The sequence below is a fragment of the Moschus berezovskii genome, chromosome 24, assembly GCF_049115385.1.
Source record: "Moschus berezovskii isolate FMDL1 chromosome 24, NW_MosBer_1.0, whole genome shotgun sequence".
NCBI classification, from domain to species: domain Eukaryota; kingdom Metazoa; phylum Chordata; class Mammalia; order Artiodactyla; family Moschidae; genus Moschus; species Moschus berezovskii.
The window spans coordinates 8,506,688-8,526,495 of NC_142483.1; the positions used below are offsets into that span (position 1 = coordinate 8,506,688).

General features: G+C 51.4%; 1 protein-coding gene across 1 annotated transcript; it reads right to left on the reverse strand.

The window, feature by feature from the left end:
- Nucleotides 1–4,536: 4,536 nt before the first annotated feature.
- CSPG5 (chondroitin sulfate proteoglycan 5) lies at nt 4,537–16,965 on the reverse strand. Its single transcript, XM_055413704.2, has 5 exons — nt 16,698–16,965; nt 14,911–16,021; nt 11,944–12,132; nt 10,032–10,107; nt 4,537–5,042 (listed from the first exon to the last, which is right to left on the reverse strand). Exons 1-5 carry the CDS (start codon nt 16,792–16,794, stop codon nt 4,881–4,883), a joined length of 1,635 nt encoding a protein of 544 aa, XP_055269679.2. The 5' UTR covers nt 16,795–16,965; the 3' UTR covers nt 4,537–4,880.
- Nucleotides 16,966–19,808: the final 2,843 nt, after the last annotated feature.

The window sequence follows — 19,808 nt, forward strand, 5'->3', positions numbered from 1 at the left end:
ACTGATCTATTCTCTATAAGGCCCTACTGTATAGCATAGGGAAATGTGTTCAATATCCTGTGAAAAACCATAATGGAAAAGAATGTGAAAAAGAAGATATATGTATAATCAAGTCACGTTGCTGTACAGAAGAAATGAACACATTGTAAATCACCTATACTTCCATAAAATTGAAGATAAAAAGAATGCCCGTGAATGACTAAGGAAAAGATAATAACAATTGGCTAAAGAGTTATTAAATGGGTGTGTCACAAAAGTAGAATATAGATGGTGAATAAATATATGAAAAAAGGTGCAATCTCATTCATAATTAGGGAATGCAAGTCAAAATCACAACTGCGTGCCATGAGGAAGCCTGTAAGAATGACTAAAATTGAAAACGTATGACAATATCAAGAGTTGGGAAGAATGTGGAGTAAAGCAGTTCAGCTCCACTGTTGGTGGGAGTTATTAGCTGACAACAAGCACTTTTGACTCTATCTTGTAAAGACTGGCTAAATCCCATCCCAGCAATTCTGCCCTGAGGTGTACACTTGGGACACGAGTCTCTGGAGGCTAACGTCTCTGATGGGCACATTCCTCCTGGGCTGTGATGAACCTTTGCCCAGAGTACTGTGGAGTCTGACTGGGCATCTGATCTCTTTTAAAACTTTGCATGTCTTTGCTTCCATGTGCATGGCAGAATCTCATTGTAACACACTCAGGAGACAATATTATTCCAAGTTCCCTTCAGTGGAGCCCCACACTTTCCCCAAGCTACTCCGGTACCTGTGCTGAGTTCCTGGGCTGAGGGAGGGGCCACTGCTATAGTTCTCAGCAGTGGCAGTGCTCCCACACCTCAGGAAAGCCCCTTCATCCGTCTGCAGGGACTCACCCTTTCCCTGGTCCTGGAGGTGGGTGTGCATAGCCTCCTGTGTCTCAGAATCCCTCCATGAACTTTACCTCGTGTGACCTCATGTTGTGGGGAGTAAGCTCCACCAGGCAGGGCTTTGGTCCATCTTGGTCATTGCTCTATCCCATGCCCAGATAGTCCTGTGAAAAGACAGGGATATTACAGGTGAAGATGCTGGAGCTCAGAGCGGTCACCTGACTCCTACATGGAGAGGCCTTCCAGCCCTGAGTCCCGGGTTTCCTGCTGCTTTTGGAGCACAGGACAACCATTTTATATCGAGAAATCATGAGGGACTTCCCTGGTCATCCAGTGGGTAAGACTCTGCCTTCCAATGCAAGGGATGCAGGTTCGATCCCTGGTCGGGGAACTAAGATTCCACATGCCACGGGGCAACCAAGCCCATGTGCTGCAGCTACTGAGTGTGCCCTACAGCCCATGCTCTGCAACAAGAGAAGCCCGCGCACTGCAGCTAGAGAGTAGCCCCCGCTTGCCACAGCTAGAGAAAAGCCTGTGTAGCAGTGAAGACCCGACAAAGCCAAAAATAAATACATAAACAAATTAAAGAGAAAAGGAGGCCTTGTGAGTAGACAGACACACACAGAGGGAAGACGACCACGTGAAGGCAGAGACAGAAACTGGAGTGATGTAACTACAGGTCAAAGAACGCCAGGGATGGCTGGCAGCCCGCAGAAGCTAGGAAAAGACAAGGAAGGACACTTCCCAGAGCTGTGAGAGGGAGCATGGCCTGCTGACCCCTTGATTACAGATTTCCGGCCTTCAGAACTGTGGGAGAGTAAGTTTCTCCTGTTTGAAGCTGTTCACTTTGCGGTCATATGTTATGGCAGCTCCAGAAAACTAACACTGGTGTGTCATGTGTGTAAAGATATGCCTTGCATCCACAGATGGTTCACCATTGCACAGAGGCTTCTCCCAAGTGAAACGACCCATCAGCACCAAAAGGCTTCCCGATGATTTTCCTTCCATGCTGCCTCAGTTACCCACATTTTCAAGTCTGTCCCTTCTTTAGGAAAATGAAGAGGGACTCAGTGCGAGGGAATCACTGGTGGGCAGGGGTGGGTGAGGGAGGGAACGGCAGAGATAGAGGCCCTCGGAGAGAGACAGGATGCTGGCCGGCCCCATGGAGCAGAATCACTGAGAAGCACAGGCAGAAGGCAGGAAAGAGAACCACTGGCACAGGTACACATCAATGTATCCTATTGCAGCACATCAGCCCTTTCGTGGGGTCAAAGACCCTTGGCAACACTAGGTAAGTCCATTCAATGGGCCTGCGCTGTCTCCTGTTTCCTTCCCATCTGGGTTCCCCCGTCTCTCCTACATGTGCTATGGAGGTAGAAGAGAGCCAAGGGCTTGATCTCCGTTTCATAATGTTCTTGCGGGAAAAACAAACACAAAACTAACAAACCCTTGTGTCTGGATAGGATTTAGAATTTACAAAGTGCTTTCACATACAATCCGTCTTGACTGGGCCTCCTTGTGAAAAGAAGTGCTTATCCATCAAAGACAGGTCTGTCCCCTAAATCAGAGATTACAGGAAGTCCTAAGCAGAACCACGCCAACGCTCCCAAAGTGGATACGGGTCAGGTTAGGAAACCGTAATACACACACAGACCAACACCCCAGTACGCAGCCTTGTCCAATAGCAAAGAGCAGACTGAGCTCACAGGCACCAGCAGAATGCCATCTGGTCAAGAGTCTGGAGATGAAAACAGAGGACTTATGTTGTCGGTAAATAGGAGACTAGGTGAATTGGACCAACTCTTCCACTAAGGACAATCAAAAGGCTGTACGAACATCTTAAAAGCATCAAAGAGCTAATAAGTTTCTAAAGAATTGCTAGGCTGACATCCCAGAGAGGACAGGAATCTAGACGGGGGAGCCAAGCACTCAGGGCCACTTTTCCCTGGAGGTGCTTGCCACTTTAGGAGAGGTGGCCGAGAGAATGAATTGTGTTTCTGAAAGTCTTCAAGGATCGGGGGTAGGGGAGGTGTTGGACACTGACAAACCACTGCCTGATTTGGGCTAAGACGCCAGACTGTGCCCTGAGGGGTCACGATGAACCAAAGTAAACCAGCCCTTGCACAATCTGCTAAGTCCGCGGTCTGCCTTCTGTGGACAGGAAATGTCAACCTGGAATCTGCAATAACGTGATCTCAGAATTCCATTGCCCCTCGGCATGTGACAGCAGCGAATGAAAAGCCCCTCCATCCTAGACCTGGAAACTGCAATAAACAATTTTTCAGATACAGTGTCCAGCACAAACTGAAAAATAATGAGGCACCAGAGGAGACAAATCAGGGAGAAGCAGCAGAAATAGGCAAAAGAAACACTCACGGGGATTCCAGTTATGGAATTATCATAGATGGAACACAGGCAAAGTTCTAGAAAACTCTCACCAGTAGTCAGTAAAATTCTGACTATTTGAACTGTTAAGTCTCTAACCCATTCTCATTTATTGCCTGGATTGCCACAGTCATCTTTCTCTCTGCGTTTACCATCACCTACCCTGGCAATTAGCTTCCCTGTGGCTCAGTGGTAAAGAACCCGTCTGCCAAAACAGGAGATGAGGGTTCAATCCCTGGGTCAGGAAGAGCTCCTGGAAAAGGAAATGGCAACCCACTCCAGCATGCTTGCCTGGAAAAGCTCATGGGCAGAGGAGGCTGGCGGGGTTCAGTGCACAGGGTTGCAGAGTCAGACACGACTTAGTGACTGAACAACCACCACCTTGGCAATCCGTCCTAAAATGCACTCTCCAACCCCATTCCTTAAGATGTCTCCCCCTCACAATCTTCTAGTCACACAGCAGAACTCTCCTGTGAGTGTCCTTTTCTTCTCCATCGTCCTGAAAAATGCCTCCCATCCTTCAACATCCAGTGTAAACCTCTCTCCTTGAAGCTTTTCTGAATTCATAAATCCAACTCTCAAAGTATATAGCTTTGTATATACTATACTCTGTTGACACAATGTATTAACAATGCTTAAAAGACTACTTCTCACATACACTGTTAACTTTTTGAGGTTACAGTCTATCTTATTCATCTAGAGCTCCTGGCATCTAGCATAGCACCTGGCTGAGTATGTGTTGAATAAATGTTTTAAGAAAGAAGGAAAGAGTATTTTGAATAATAGGTGCTACGACTGTTACGAACTGAACTGTGTCCTCTCCAAATATCATATGCTGAAGCCCCTAATGTGACTGTGTTTGGAGATAAGGTAATTAAGGTTAAATGAGGTCGTCAGAGCAGGGCCTTAATTCAATAGGACTGGTATCCTTATAAAAAGATGAAGGGACACCAGAGAACTCTCTCCCTCCATATGCACACATAGAAAAGGCCATTGTGGACACAGCAAGAAGGTGGCTGTTTGCAAGCCAGAAAGAGAGGCCTCACCAAAACTGTTGTCAACGTGATCTTGGACTTCTAGCCTCCAGAAAGTTCAGAAAATAAATGTCTGTTGGTTAAGCCTTCCAGGCTGTAGTACTGTTATGGCAGCTCAAGCAGACAAATACATAGACCATTTCTATGTATGAAACGTATGAATACACATACTCAATAAAGGTAAGAATTCAACTCAAAGTGACAAGAAAGGGTAGGGAGTAGACACAGGTATACCAGGAAAAATGGCTTTTTAAAAAGTTTTATTTCAAGAACTTTTTTTTTTTTTTAACTGGTATTTCAAAAAAAGGTGGGTCAAAGTACAAAAAAAAAAGTCAGTTGAATAATAGCATAGGTTTAGAAATCACAGCAGCAGAAGCAATGTACAGACAGCACAATCCAATGTATTGTAATTCTCTTCGGGTTCTTTGCTTATGGCGTCATTTTCCCCTCCTGTACAAAATACACCAAGGCATGCCATGAGATCAGAAAAAGAAAGGAGTTTAACAAATGGTTACAAGAAACAGAATCTGTACAAGAGGAGATAATGCTTCTTCCCCCACCCCCGCCCCCCTCATTTCCTCTCCTGCTTGGCTTCAGGTTAAGTTGTTCTGAAGACAGTTCACCTCCAGGTCGGCCTGGTCACCCTTGCCACCCTCGAGTTTGGGCGACATGGAGTTCTGGATATTAAATGGCTCCTCCTCTTTCAGGCAGGACTTGAGAGCTTCCTGGATTTTGTGGGGAGCGCTAGAATCATCCTGGACGAGAAAAATAAAAGATGAGGCCAGAATGAGAAGGAGAAAACTGGGTGGAGGAATAAAGTAACATCTCAGACTTTTCTATTTTACTAAAAAAAAAAAAGTAAAACTGAGAAAGGGTGGAGGAATAAAGTAACATCTCAGACTTTTCTATTTTACTAAAAAAAAAAAGTAAAACTGAGAAAAGTGCTGAGGCTTGGATGAACCAAAGTGACTCATTAGCAGCCACGTTTTCAAAACATCATCCTCAAAAAACACTGGCCATGTACAGATGAAAACCCGACAGGTAACTGCGTTACAAATACCTTTAACAGAAGCCAGACTGGGGAGAAACAGTCCCTTTTAATACTCAGCCTGGTCCCTCTAAAGCCTCACCTACTGGTGAGCTCTGCCCGGCCCCTCTTCACACGGCCCTCCATCCTGAGGAGTTCTGCTCTCACAAAAAGGTCTTGATCAGGAACATGACTTGTTGGTGTGCAAACAGGGCTGTGGTCAGGCACAGAGCTGATTCCGGCAGAGTCAGGGCCCCTCTCCCCACAGCAAATTCACGTTCTCTGACTAGAGGCTGGAGACGTGCGAGCCTATCAGACTTTATCTACCACACAGACGCCGACTTCCAAGGTGCCCCCTCAGTCTAAGCCCCATGCTGCTGATTTGCAACCCCTCTCTGACAGTTCCCCGCACCCTACTGCCTCTCTATGTCGCCTGCAGCCCTAGGACGAGCTCCTGAACCTAGTTGGACTTGTTAACGGTTCCCAGGAAACCCGCACCAGTACACAGCCCTCCAGCTCTGTGTTCAGAGAGCTCTTACAGCGACACCTTCTTTCTACTACTCTTCCTTTAGGAGGCCTTGAGCAGATTTTACCCAGGGGGGTCTCGGTTCTTTCTCAGAAGCCCCAAATAGTTACTGTAAGTGCTCAGAATTTTTGCAGATCGAAGAGGCTGTGTAGCCACCCAGGCAGGTTCACAGAGGGCAAGAAGGGTAACGTGTCTATCTGACCAGCCAGCTCAGCCCTTTCTTGCTTTAATCACTTCTGAAATTCAAGATACTCATGGTGATTAAGGACCAGGACATTTTCTACAGAACGGTGAGCCCGATTCCATGCTGCCTGCTCCTGAGTCTGACCTGTAATGGCACTAGGTCAGGGGAGGGACTAGTTGGAAAGTAGGGAAAGGCGCTAGGCTTACATCGGACGCTATGGGTGTTCAATGTATTGTGCATGTAGAAATCACTGTGACCTGTCCCCTGCTCCAGCCTTGCTGAGCAGTCGCAGAAGACCGGCTTGCACAGAGCAATCTGAGAGTTTCGAAGGCTTCAGGAGTGATTTACAGACAACAGCAGAACACACGCTCCCCAGTTCCAGTGTGGATGAGACAAGCACAAGGCGAAACGAACTTCGTTCTGTGTTGAGACAGATTTCAGGCAAGGCCGCTGCACACAGCACCTACAGGCAGTGGGTATTTTCTACCCCTGCTTGGAGAGGCTGAGAAAAAACTGTTCAGTGGCATAAATGTATATGTGCTGAGATGGAAAGATCGCCCTGATATATTAAGTGTATCATGTACACACACACACAAACACACAGGGTTTTTTATGGAGAGGGAAGCAGGATGAGGTAGAGCTCGTGTGAGGTGTGGGGGAAGACGTTGGACATAAACACCTGAGACCCTGAGTAGAAGGGAATGGGGATCACAGCAAAATTTGGAGCGAGACAGAATGGCCTACACTCACCTCTCTTCTGACAAGGATGGAACTCACTTTCACATTTTTCAAGATAACCACCCCTACCCTGGGCCCATCGCACTCTCCGTGGGGGCTTACAGGGGCACAGGGATATTCTCATAACGTGAAACAGTGAATTCAGTGAGTTGTATAGACATGGGCATCAAAACTGTGATGCCATGAAGGTGGGGAACCTAATTAAGTCTGGCCTTTTGAGGACTTGGATGGAGGAGAAAGCTGCCTTCTGGGCCAATGGGTGGGAGAAGTCAACCCTACAAATCAGGAACACAGGTATCTGACAATGCCATGAGACAAGCTTCAGCAGGTAGAACAGGTGAGGGCACGTCTAGACCAGGATGGAGCCATTCTTGTCTACATGTTTGCTCCAGAACTCCATCCTCTTAAGCCTAGGGTGGCTGAGCCCCTTAGCTGAAGGCCCCTTTGCCTTTGATTTGGTGGAAGCCTCTCATCGCGAGGAAACTGGACCTCGCCCTGGCCTAAGCCCTGGGAACTATTTCCAGCTTTCTGTCCCGGCCATATGGGCGTCCTTCTGCCAGGGGTTCAGGCCTGGATGTCTTTCTGTTCAGACACAAGCCTCTATCAGAAGGGGGCGGGCAGCCAGTGTTTTACCAAATATATGGAGGAAACAGAGACTGGGAAGTAGGAAAGAGTTAAATTGGCAGGCTGGGGCGGGGATGGGAAACACTAAGGGACCTCCTGGAAGATCCATCCAACCTCAGGAGGACCAAGTCCCCGCCATGACACTGCTGACAGCACAGCTGGGAGATGGACAGGGCGGCTTCCGGTGCTCAGGCAGTTCACCCACAGAATTAAGGTGACTTCGCTCATGCCGTGCAGTGGGAGGCACCCAGCCTTCTACACTCTTGTCATTCCTCCCGGAAAAGGGTAAACCTTCATAGCAGGGGCTGAAAAGCCACGGGCTTTTCCTTTTCCTTCTGAAGTTTCTTTCTGAGGCTGGATGCTCAGTGACACAAGACCCACACACTCTCAGCTGCTGGCTCACCACATCACTGCAGAGAGCCCAGTCCAGGAGCAGCACAGAGTGATGAGGCTAGCAGGGGAGAGGGACGTGCCCTGACACAGATACCAGCCATGGACCCTTCCCTGACCAGACCCAAAGTGGTACTTTGTTGTTTGAAATCTTTTCAGACAGTGGTTTATAGAGATTATTGGAACTGAGTAGGAAAAGGACCCATTCCATCTCCTTGACTTATGTAAAAGAAATAATGCCTCTACTAAGATAAAGAAAATTCTACAAAATTTTAGTAGACGCCAAAATCAACAAGGTTTTTTTTTTTTTGAGGGGTGAAGAGAGAGGGATGGGGAGACTAGCTGCCCCCGTTTCAGCTCCCAGCTCATCTGGAGGTTCTCACTTTCATCCTGCTGCCAGCAGCGCTTGTCAGCAGTCACTGCGGTGGCTGAAGCAACGGCCAGGGCTCCACTTCATCATAAGGTGGTAACTGTCTTCACTGTCACTGCACAAAATCTTGACTATAACCAAGTCTGACTTCTGGGTGAGGTGAGGGGAAGGAGAGGTGAAGTGGAAAATCCAGTTGCTGGACAGGAGAGCCACCCCCCACAGGCTCAGGGCTTTGGCAGAGGTGACAGGATGTACCCTGGGGCATAAGCTGAGGGAACGATGCCCGTGGAAATGGCCAGGATCCCAGAGGAGCCAGAGAGCTGAGGGCCGACCTGAGTGCCGCCCAGACAAGCCCAGGGCCCTCCCGGGCAGAGTCCACCACAGCGACCACCCTGCTCCACTGTGTTTTTGTTCTGCCATATGCTGAACTCAGGGTCAGTGGCAGTTTTCCTGGATAAATGCCTTGCTTTCCCAAAGCTGGGTCCGTAAGAACTGGAAACCTTTCTGTTGGCTCCTGCAACCAAGGCCTCCAAGAGGCACTATTTCCTTCCCCTCCATCTTTGTGAGGAGGAAAGGTGGACATACCAAGGCTGCCAGAAATGCATGAGTCAGAAGCTTTGCTCAGGACCCTTGCACTCTGTGGATAATAAACATCCTGACTGCAGGCACTCCTGTACAGGTCAGGCCTGCTCTCCCTCATGTATGAGATGGCACATCAGACAGTGGGTGCCTAACCCTAACCCATGGCAGGCCACTGGTCACCAGTAATTCAAAAATGACAGCTACATGCACATCACTGCCAGGGGCTGGGTATGCTGGGACGGGGTGTTCCAAAACAAGGCACATCCTACATCCTTGTGGGTTGATTGGAGTGGTCACCAATCTCAGAGGTGACAGGACATCTTGTTACCTTGACAGTTATGCTCATCTTAAACTTAGTATCTTAGTACATACCACGTAAAATATATCTGTTCTTTCTCTATCCTTTATAGCAAAGTCTTTAAAAAGTTAGCTTAAATTGGTCTTTTTTCTTATTTAAATTGACTCTATTTCTCCTCCTTCTGCAGGTCAACTTGCTCTTTTCTGGGGTTTGGTGAACAAAGCCTCATATACTATTATTTTCTCCTTTGACTTCTGAGAATGCGCTTTCCCCAGTTATAAAAAAAAGGAAATGGTCTATCGGGACTTCTTATTGGGTTTCAACTTACATTTATAAACCCATCCTCAAAAAAAAATAAAATAAAATAAACCCATCCTCATAAGGACAGATTTATCCCTACACTTATGGTTCTGCCAGTGTTCTGTGCTTCCCTTTATATCAAAAACTTTAAAAAAACTATCCTAGATTGGCCTCTTTCAGTGTACATAACCAGTGTATATAAGCCTGCTCATTTTTAGGGCTCTCAAAACAGTGTCAAAGAGACTGTTCTTCCAGCAATCCCAGAGGTTTTCCCATTCACCCCAAAGAACAAGCACCATCTGCTTCAAAGACCAGAGAGAAAGTCCCTAGCAAGAAAAGCAGAGTCTTTCTTCTCAATGCAGAAAAGAAGACAAAAATCAGACTTCTAAAGCCGAGATGAAGCTAAAAATAATGCGCCATCCCAGGAACGGCTCTCCTGCACTTTGTGCTGCTTTGCCTGTCCAGGAAGTGACAGGACATCACGCCCTTCTCACTTTCATGGCCCGGACAGGCCACACTATCCAGACCCTCAGAGCTCTAAGGGGTGGCTCCATATGCTGAAGTGAACCAGCGACGCGGGCAGGGGCGGGAGCAGGCACAAGGGCAGATGGGAAGACAAGTTACCTGACAGATAGTGTTTCATAGCGAGCCAAGGCACAGGCAGTGAGGGAGAGGGGAACGCGGAGGGTCGCAACGTTTCCTTACGTTTGGGTGAGAGCCCTCGGCAATGGTGGACAGGGAGAAGTTATCGTTGTGGAGCTCAGATGGGGTCCGGAATTTGCTGGTTAGGACAGAAGAGAGAAGGCAAAATGTAAGTGAAATGATCACAGCGATATCTGATAGAAGCTTCACAGGGCAAGTGCTGTATTTTGTCAAATGTTATGGGTGTGCCCCTATTTGCTGTACCACTAAGAAAAACCTACCACTTAAACCATGATCCAATCCTTTCTTATCACCTAGAGTTTTCATTACACACTTTGAGGCACTCATTTAGACTCTAGATAAAGAACTGACAACGATATGAACAGCTATGACCATGTTTGCGCCTGCCAGACAATTACAACTACATCATGACTGCCATCTGGTCAACAGTGATTATAAGATGCCAGCGACCGTAAGACACAATCCAGTTTCAGAGATGCTAATATGTGGGGGGAAAATGGGTATCTTAGAATCAATATGCTACAGTAGTATCTGTAGTGCACTGGGTACATGTATTAATAGCATTTTCAGAGTGGTAACCAGGCTTGGGAAAGAAAGGTGTGCAGAGGGAAATAAGGAAAGCATTTGAGCTGAAGGGCTGGGGGAGCCATGCTCTGTGCAAAATGCAAACTGGTTCCAGGAGGAAGACCTAGAAGGGTGCCCTTCCCTGGGCCTCAGCTCCTGCTTCTCTACTGCCCTGGCAGCCCTCCTCTCCCTGGTCATCAGCAGCAGCCCTGGTAGGTGGTCCCATTCCCACCCTGACCCTCCCCCCACCCCTCAGTGGCGGTGTGAGGAGCCAAGGGCCTTGGCTTGTGATCACATGCAGAGACAGCCCTGCCTCAATGCACAGGCACAATGGAGAGGCCCTCGAAGCCCCAGGACGGTTAGCTGAAAGGCGGCAGAGAGCCGCTGGCATCTGCATGTCCCACGAGTTTACCCAGCAAAGGAGCAACAGATGGCATTTTGTCCCTTTCCCAGGACCCAGGACAAGTCCTTCAGTCCCATTCTCTGGAGGGAGTCTCGGGTCAGGGGGAGGGAATTAACTGGGGGGAAACAACAGGGGGAGAAGGGGGTGGGGGCAGTCCTGCATGAATTGCCTCCTGGGTCCTGAGGAAGCTGAACACCAGTCTCCTTCTTTTCTGACTCCTGTGACATTTCAGAAGGTTCTTTCCTTTGCTAAGTGATAACAGTGACTGTCTCGCGGTGGGTAAGGTCACATCCGAGTGTTCAAGGCGTGGGCTTCAAGGGTAAACACATGTTGATTCTCACAGACGCACAGCTGTCACTCCTCTGCTCAGAGAAGAGCTGAAATGAGACTCCACATGCCCACACAGCCCTTCAAATCCACAGTGGAGGAAGTGAGGCTGAGGACCTAGCACTCCCCACATTCTCCTGAGAGGGAACGGGGACTTCCTTGAGCCCTCTGTTCTTCTGCCTGGACCAGGACGGACCAGTTTGAAAAGCAACGCGCTGCTAAATCCTTTCACTGAAGAGGACGGCACATCTGAGGGAGCTGGAGGAGCCACTTCATGCTGATTCAGGAGCGAAATCCTCATACCGGCCTCTGGCTGTCAAAGACCTGGGAAGCAGGTGTAATCAGATAGGGGTGGGGGGCTGAGCTCAGTACTTGACCAATTACTTGACCAGAGTCGGGAGCTGCTATACTCTGGTTGCCTTTTCTAAGCATCCTAAGAAAACGTGGTGAGTATGTGTGTGTGGAATAGTGCTGGACAGCTGCAGTCTGCCACAGGGGCCTAACCTCTGCTGCAATTCCAGCACATTCTGTGGAGGAACGGGTAAGCTTGGGTGAATCTCTGGTATGAAAAACGCAAGCAGGGATGGACAGCAGATGCCAGAAACCCTCATAACCACATCCCTGGATCCCACAGGGTGGGGCTGGCAGTCACAGACTCACTTGGTCCTGCGCAGCTTGGTGTTCTCTGTCTTGAGCAGGTAGAGCTTCTTGGCGAAGAACACCGTCATCATGAAGAGCAGGAGCAGCACGAGGGCGGCTGAGCCGACAGCCACGCACATCACCTGGAAGTCGGTGATGATGGACTCGCAGCGCATCCCCTTGTGCCAGATGTAGTCCTGCGTGTTGCACCTGCAGCGGCGACAGGGTGAGGCTGAGGTGACGGGCAGGCAGCCGTGGCCGCAGCGAGCATCTGACCCCTGACCCTGGCGCTAGAGGAAGTGTGGGGTCCTCATCTGTGCAGACTTTAGGGTTGCTATTCTTGCCTCATCTTTATAACCACACCATGAAGAATGTGTGGCACCAATGCATCAAGGGTGGTTGACACAAATGAGGTAAACGGGGTGCTGAGAAACTGAGCACACTGGTCATTCACAGGCCTGTGAAGTGACTGAGGGAAGGGAACCCCGTTCTCCACTTCAATGACAACAATCACAAGATTCCCCCAGAACCCCCCAAGCCCCTGCCCTGGGCTCTGGTGGGGAAAAAAAAGATGAAAAACAAGATCAACAGGAGCTACTGCCACAAAGTAGTAGGACCCGCCCTATCTTGGGGCATTGCAGTCCTATCTAGTTCACGTGGCTAACCAGACACTGAAAATAAGGAAGCGACAGACAAGGACAAGCACAAAGATAGATGTACATGCTCCCCCATCTCAGCAGCCCCCCAAGTGCCACCCCTGCAGCTTCCTGTCCTGTCACCATGAGAACTGTCATGAAAGCACAGTGAGAACCAACCCTCTGGGTGGGTTTCAGTCCTTTTGTTGAGTGACTTTCTCCTGCCCTTGGGGACATTCCCAGGCTCCAACTCTTCCAATGACATTGCTGTTTCCATGGGAACCAGGCTGCTTCAAAGAGGAAAAAATGTGGAAGGATACAGAGGCAGGCAAAGGAGGGAGGACATGAACCTCAGGGTGAATGACAGACAGGAGAAAGGAGTCCAGAAATGGGGAAATCAAACCCGGGAGAATTAGCCACTCCACACCCAGAAGAGAGTGGGGCTCTATGGCAAGCAGTGAATTATCTTATCTAGCTGCTCCTCTGCAGTCGCGGGAGGCCCTTGGAGGACAGCGGGGAAAAAAGGTCCCTCTAACAGAGTGCTCTGGTGAAGTTCTGCCATAGCTCTGCTCATTTCCCTGCAGTGGTCGGCTGACACAGACAAAAGCATGCTGCAGTCTGCAACCAAGGGCTCGGCAGCCTCCTGTGAGTGGAATGTAAAACAGCTTCCAAGCTGGGGCTGGGCCTGGATGTACCCGTCAGAGGAGGAATTTCTGGTAGGGAGGCCCAGGGTGGGTGATCCTGGGATGGAAGCTGTGCTAGGGGGGCTGGAGTGGACTAGTGAGAAGTCTTCCTAAGGCAGGATCCACTGGAGGATCCGTGGTCAGTAGAGGCATGCCACTCAGTGAGGTCATGCTTACTGTTGGGGGTCCCTTGATAGCTCCAGGAGTTCTGGGAACTGCTCTAGTGCTCCAGAGGCAATGAGGGCTCCAAATTTAATACTCTGATGAGGAGCTAACTTCAAAGGTGAAAACCCAGCCCTCCAATAGGATGAAAGATACTAATTTTGCACAGATTCCATAGCTCCCAGGCTAAAATCATTACTATAGTTTCCCTCCACAACTAGAGTCTGAGGAGGAAAATCATGGTTTCCTTGTATTTCTGGTAGCCCTTAAGCAACCAGCAAGGTCTTGTTGCCGTAACTTCTTGATCACAGTTATTCTTTTTGGCAATGGCTGGACAGCACCAATCAGAGCTGTGTAGACACATCCAATATTAGTGACCCTAATGACACAATCATTTATAGTAAAGAACTTCATAGGAAGGAAACTCAAGCTTTAATGACAAAGGCACAGCATGCATGCATTATATTATTCTTCTATCAGAATATTAAGACCTATAGAATCTGAATTCTTTATATACCTCCAAAAAGACCCAGGAAAAGAACCATAGGGAATGGCACTTAAAAAATAGAGATACCCAGATTACAGAAATGTTTCACTCTTAGGACCGGTGGAAACAAGTCCCAGAAGAATCTGAGGTCTACTTGCCACTTCTAGGGCCTGTAAAGGACAGAGAGAAGCAAACCACTCAGCCCTCGACATGTGCTTCATCCAGAATAAGTATAAGCCCATGCGCTCTCCAGCAGGTTAACTACGTTGCGGTGAGGGCAGGTAGATGGATTAACCACTAATGAGGCATGGGCTGGTGGCTGCACACAATATCCTTACTCTGACACTAAACTCTCTGGCTCTTTAAAACATGTCAGACTGAGTATCTCCAGGAAGACAACAACCAAGGTAGAAGGAGCAAAGTCACTATCCAGAACTAAGAAACGCCAAACGTCTGCTGTGTGAGGAAGGCCACTCTGCTTGACTTGACCTGTTTGAATGGTTGCTCTCTGGGTCTTTATCCAATGAGAAGGTCCTCATCGTGTCACCTGAAGCATGTGCCCCCCAGGGTCACGGAGCCCTTCTTCTGCCTTGTACATGGCTCAGAGGGAATGATCAGCAGTTCTCTCTTCTCCCAGGGCGTCTATGGACCTTCTCCTTCAGCAAGTTTAGCTAGAACTTGCCAACAAGAACTTGCCCTCAAGCCAGCAAAGGCCTTTTCCAAAATCCTTGGCCAAGTCCTTTCGTTTCGCATTTATAGTTTACTGGTTTGGTAAAGGGCACAACACTTAGAGGAAATGAACAATCTTACTTCTGAGGAAACTCTCCTAGTGATGAGTTCACAGGAAGTACATTTAAGCTGTTAGTCTGTAGAATATTTACTGGGACCATCTCTTGACCAATAAACACACAATCTCTGGGAACCTGCCACATCCCCCTCTCTGCTGAGGCATCCTCCCATGCCCCCTTCAGGAGTTCTCTTGACAACCCCCCTGGAGGACACCTGCCTGCCACGTCCTTACCTGCAGAAGGCCCCAATGTTCTCCACCAGGTAGCACTGGCCGCCATTGTGACAATAACTTGGGAAGAGGTCGCACACTGACCGGCAGGAGCCGTTATGTCTCACAAAGCCACTGCGGCACACGGTGCCATTCTCGCTTGGGGCCAGGTCCCTGCCTGGCTCTCCTGGGCGGGGCCTGAGGGCGATGCTGCTGCCAGGGACCATCCCCAGAGTATGCTGCGGAGGGACAGCATGCCACCGACTGGTGGGCTGGCCTGTCCCGGGCCCAAGACCAGGCTTCTCAGTGGGCACTAGAAGGTCATTTTCATCTTCCAGGTCTCCACCTCCCACCGCATCCTTGTCCTCCTCTTCTTCCTCCTCTTCATCCAAGTCATCATAGAAGGATGTGGTAGGGTAGAAATCAGACTCATCAAAGGGGGTGAAGTCATCGTATAAGTCAAGCAGGCTCCAGGAAGGGGTCTCTCCCCCGGGATCAGGGTGGTGCTCTGAGGTACCTGGCGACCCAGGGAAGCTCCCCAGGTCGGCGCCTCGGCCCTCACCGTCCAATCCTTCGAAGTAGTCGATGTCAATTATATCTGACGCTGGGTGGGGCTCCAGTGTGCCCTGAAAGGGGTACGTGGGCTCTGGCCCATGAGGGTCAGGTGTGCTGCCTCCCAGGTTCAGCCAAACCTCCATGGGGCTCTCCTTGGGGAGTTCAGGGCCTGGGCTCAGCTTGTCGCCAGGGGTGGGGGAGGGTGGTTCACTGGCCTCCATAGCTTCGAAGGTGTCTGGGGACGTCGAGGACGGCCCGAGGGCCTCGTCGGGAGTCGGGAGCGTGGCTGGAAGGGCCTGGGTGTCGCCGCTGCCCGCCTCTGCGGTCACTCCGCCCAGGCCTGGGCTGTCGGCCTCCAGCCAGGCTGTGCCTGTCACCGCCGCCGACGCCTCCAGCGCCTCCTCAGCCCCGACCCCAGGGCCCACCAAGGCCCGCTCGCCGCCGGGCGCAGTCCGAGAAGTCTCATCTTTCCCAGCTGCTGGTGGGCCGGCCTTCTCCCGCGTGTCGTTAGCACGCGGCTCCCGCGCTGGGACGCTCTTCACCGGTGCGTCTGCCTCGACGGCGCTGCCCGCCTCACGCACTGTGGGCGGGAGGGAGAGGGGCGGGGCGTCAGGGACCGCGAGCGCGTTAGAGCTGGGGCAGCGCCTCGCCCCCGCCGCGGCTGCTCTCTCAGACCCTCGCCAACCTCAAGCCTCAGCGTCAAGCTTTCCCAAGGCCACGCCCATCCTTAAGCCCCGCCCAGAGCCCGCCCACAAGCCCGAGAACACACCCGACCAAACGTTATCCTCTCTTAGGCCCCGCCCCCAAGCGAAAGGCCCCGCCCCCGACATCACCCGCGCTCTAACCCTGGCGGCCCTCAATTCTGGCTCCCCGCAAAGAGTCTTACCTTCGGGGCTCCATTCCACCACCAGGCCCGCCCCAAAGTCGCACCCTTAGGGCTCCGCCCCGAGATCGCATTCTCCTGCCCCGCCAACACCTCCAGGTCCCGCCCCGAAATCTCACCCTCAGGCCCCGCCCCAACAGGCCCACCCCCAGCCGACACCTCGGTCCCCACACTCGGGTGGCGGCCGCCGAGTCGCCTCCACCAAATCCCCCCATCTCCTCGTGCGCCCCTTCCCCCTCCCGGGCTGCAGGCAAGACGCTGCCCCGCCCCCTTGGCACAGCTCGCGGACACCTCTTGTACCCGAAGCCAACGGGACCCTGGCCCAAGGTGGGGCGCGAGAGCCGCTGGGGTCCCGGTCGCGGTCTGTACCTACCCGGCGCGGCCCCAGAGGCGAGGACCAGCGTAACCCCCAGAAGCAGCAGCAGCGGCGGTGGCCCCCGGCCCGGGCCCCCGCCCTCGGCTCGGCCCATGGCTCGGCGCCCCGACCGCTGTCCGCGGTCTGCCCGGCTGGCTGCGCCCTCGGCTCACCGGCCGCCGCGCCTCCCGCCCGTGCTGCGGCCGTCTCAGCCCACGATGGGCAAAGGGAGAAGCCGCATGCCGCCGCCGTCCGCCGCTGTCCCCGGCGCGCCGCGCCTCCCCGCCTCCCGCGCCGCCGCTGCCGCGCTCAGCGCCGCCCCCACCCCGCCCGCCGCGCCCGCCCCGCCGCACGTAGCTCTGACGCCGGCCCTGCTCAGTTCTCCTGCGGTGGGGACAGACAGACCCCCGGCTCTGCACGCGGAGACAAACGGACACGGGGTAGCGCGCGAGCAGGCGCACAGAGCCGCGCGTGGCATTAGCTGCCAGGTGCACTGGCGGGAGACCTGCGGGGCGGGGCCGTGGTCCTACCCTCCCAGTAGAGGGGCTGGCACGGGCCCCCCAACCGCGAGGAACCCACCCGCCAAGCGGCGAGCACTGACTGGGGCTCCCAGACACCCGCAGGCTCGGGGCGGGGCTCGGAAGGGCCGCAGGGGGCGGAAGCCCCAGCCCGCGCTGTGCCAGTGAGCCGAACCCAGGGCACACGGAGCTTCTCGGATTTCTGCACCAACCCGGTGTTCAGGGCGAAGGGTCTCCGGGAGGTCCCCGAGACCCCACGAGGGCGGGGCGGGCGATGACAGTGCCAGGCAAGGGGGCGAAGTGGACCTCCCAGGCTCTAATCGGATCAGACCTAATCCGTCTGCAGCCAAAGCCCCAGACCTCGCACAGCCAGGCCCGCCGGAACGCATCCTGGGGGCAGGGGGTTGAATTTCCCTCCTCAAGGCAGCCGAGGGTGCGGCCTGTAATCCCGGTTCCTTGGTCCCTTTCCAAGATAAATCGCCCCCCCATTCTTCCCGGTCTACCAAAGCTAAGGTTGGTGGGTAGTCCCGGCCCTCGCTCGTTCAGTCGCGTCCGACTCTTTGCGACCCCAATGGACTGTAGGCCGCCAGGCTCCTCTCCATGGGGATTCTCTGGGCTAGAATACTGGAGTGGGTTTGCCAATGTCCTCCTCTAGGGGATCTTCCCAACCCAGGGATCGATCCCGCATTGCAGACGGATTCTCTACTGTTTGAGCCACCAGGGAAGCCCAAGAAGACTGGAGTGGGTAGCCTATCCCTTCTCCAGGGGATCTTCCTGACTCAGAAATCAGGGGTCTCCTGAATCCCAGGCAGATTCTTTACCAGCTGAGCTACCTATCCCTAAGAGATTAGATCAGAGTCTAGGGACAACAGCCTATGCCAGGTCAGCTGTTAACAGTCTGTCGGTCCTGTCCTAAGCTCACTCTGCGGTACAAAACCACTCATCTCCAGATCCCTGCTTGGTGGTGGGAATCGCAGCCTAGTCACCTACTTTGCCAAACCGACTGTCTGCCTTTTGATCTATTAACCCTAATGATGATATTCAAGGTCACTGCCTGAGATGTGGGAACTCTGGTATTTGAGACACTTCCATTTCTGTCACTTGGGACCCACATAACTGACCAAGAACTGTCACTAGTACATGTCTCTGGATGGGGTTGCCTTGATTCAAAGTCTGTTTCTTTCACTGGAACTAGATCTACTTGCTCGTCCTGGTTGGTCCCTCCTCTCCCCATCTACCTGGCAAATCCTTTAACCCAGAAAGCTCAGTTCCCATAACCTTCCCATCCAGGAAGCCTTCTGTCTGACCCAAGTAGTTAGACACTTTTGCCCTGATCTCATTGTCTGTCTACAATAATTTCCTATTAGACTGCAAGACACTTGTGCGGGAAGCAACAGGTGCAGCTGCTTAAGGTGGGTAGTTCGCATAAATGAATGAAGGGCAACCATCTTAGTCCCACTATAGAACTGTGGGTCTAGAAGGGGCTGATGTGCTAAAGCTCTTTCCATGGCTTCATATTGCCTCTGGGGACAGTATATAGCAGTTTGAAATACAACTTTCTCTGAGCAGAGGGCCAGACAGAGGTTTGCACTTGCCTGAAGCCAGAGAGGTACTAAGGGACCTGCCAACACCACCTCTTCTTTCCTGTAGCTTTTCTCTGCATCTTTTTTTTGGCCTTACATACAAGGCCTTCTGGGTTGCTTTCTGTGTGTCTCCTTGAGTCTTGAGTAGGGTTGTCAAGGTGGAGGACCTTGGTGGACATGCCCTCCTCCTCCTTCCTGAGGCCAGTCTTTGTGGGAAGGAGGCCTCACAGATGGGTCCTTTGGTGCCTACAGCATGACAATCACTCCTGGGTTTTTCACAATAAAGGTCTGGGTAGCTGCTCTTTCCACACGCCTCTGTTAAAGCTCTACCTACTCCAGTTTATATATCTTTTCATATATTTTGTTAACACTTAAATATATCCTTTTAAATTCAATCTTTGACTTAGGTAAAACAAGCATATGGTATAAAGTAAAATATGAAACACCTCCTTCCTCAGTGACCTTCCTCCCTTCCCTGGAGACAAGATTCTATTACTACTTTCTTCATTTGGGGATTTTATATCAAATATTATCATTCAGTTTCATTCTGATCCTCCCCAGCAATTTCATAACGAAGTACAGCACACCTGGTTAGGTGATACCTCCATAAGCCAGAAGCTCATCAAGGCAGTGACCTTGAGAGAGTCAGTATCCTGTCTCATATATGTGAAAGTAGTAACCACAGGGTGTCAAATGAATGTGGTTATTTTTTCCTGGGCACAGTGCAAGGGTAGGCTAAAAAAGAGAAGCGAGAATATGTAGAAATTGGAGAGTGAAAGAAAGGTAAATAGACTATCTAGAGCTTACACTCCATGTTCCCACATTCAAGTCTCCTGGATTTGGGCATGAGGGATGTTTGAGGCTATGGCTTCTGTATGTCTCTCAAGTTCCCACTGGGTTTGGCAGAACCAGAAAGGCACGAAGCCCACTGCCATGGATACAGCCTGCCACTCTGTGCATAGAAGGCCCCTGGCAAAGCCAGGGGCTGCTCTCCAGGGCATAGCTGCTCCTGCTGCTGTGGCTAGGGC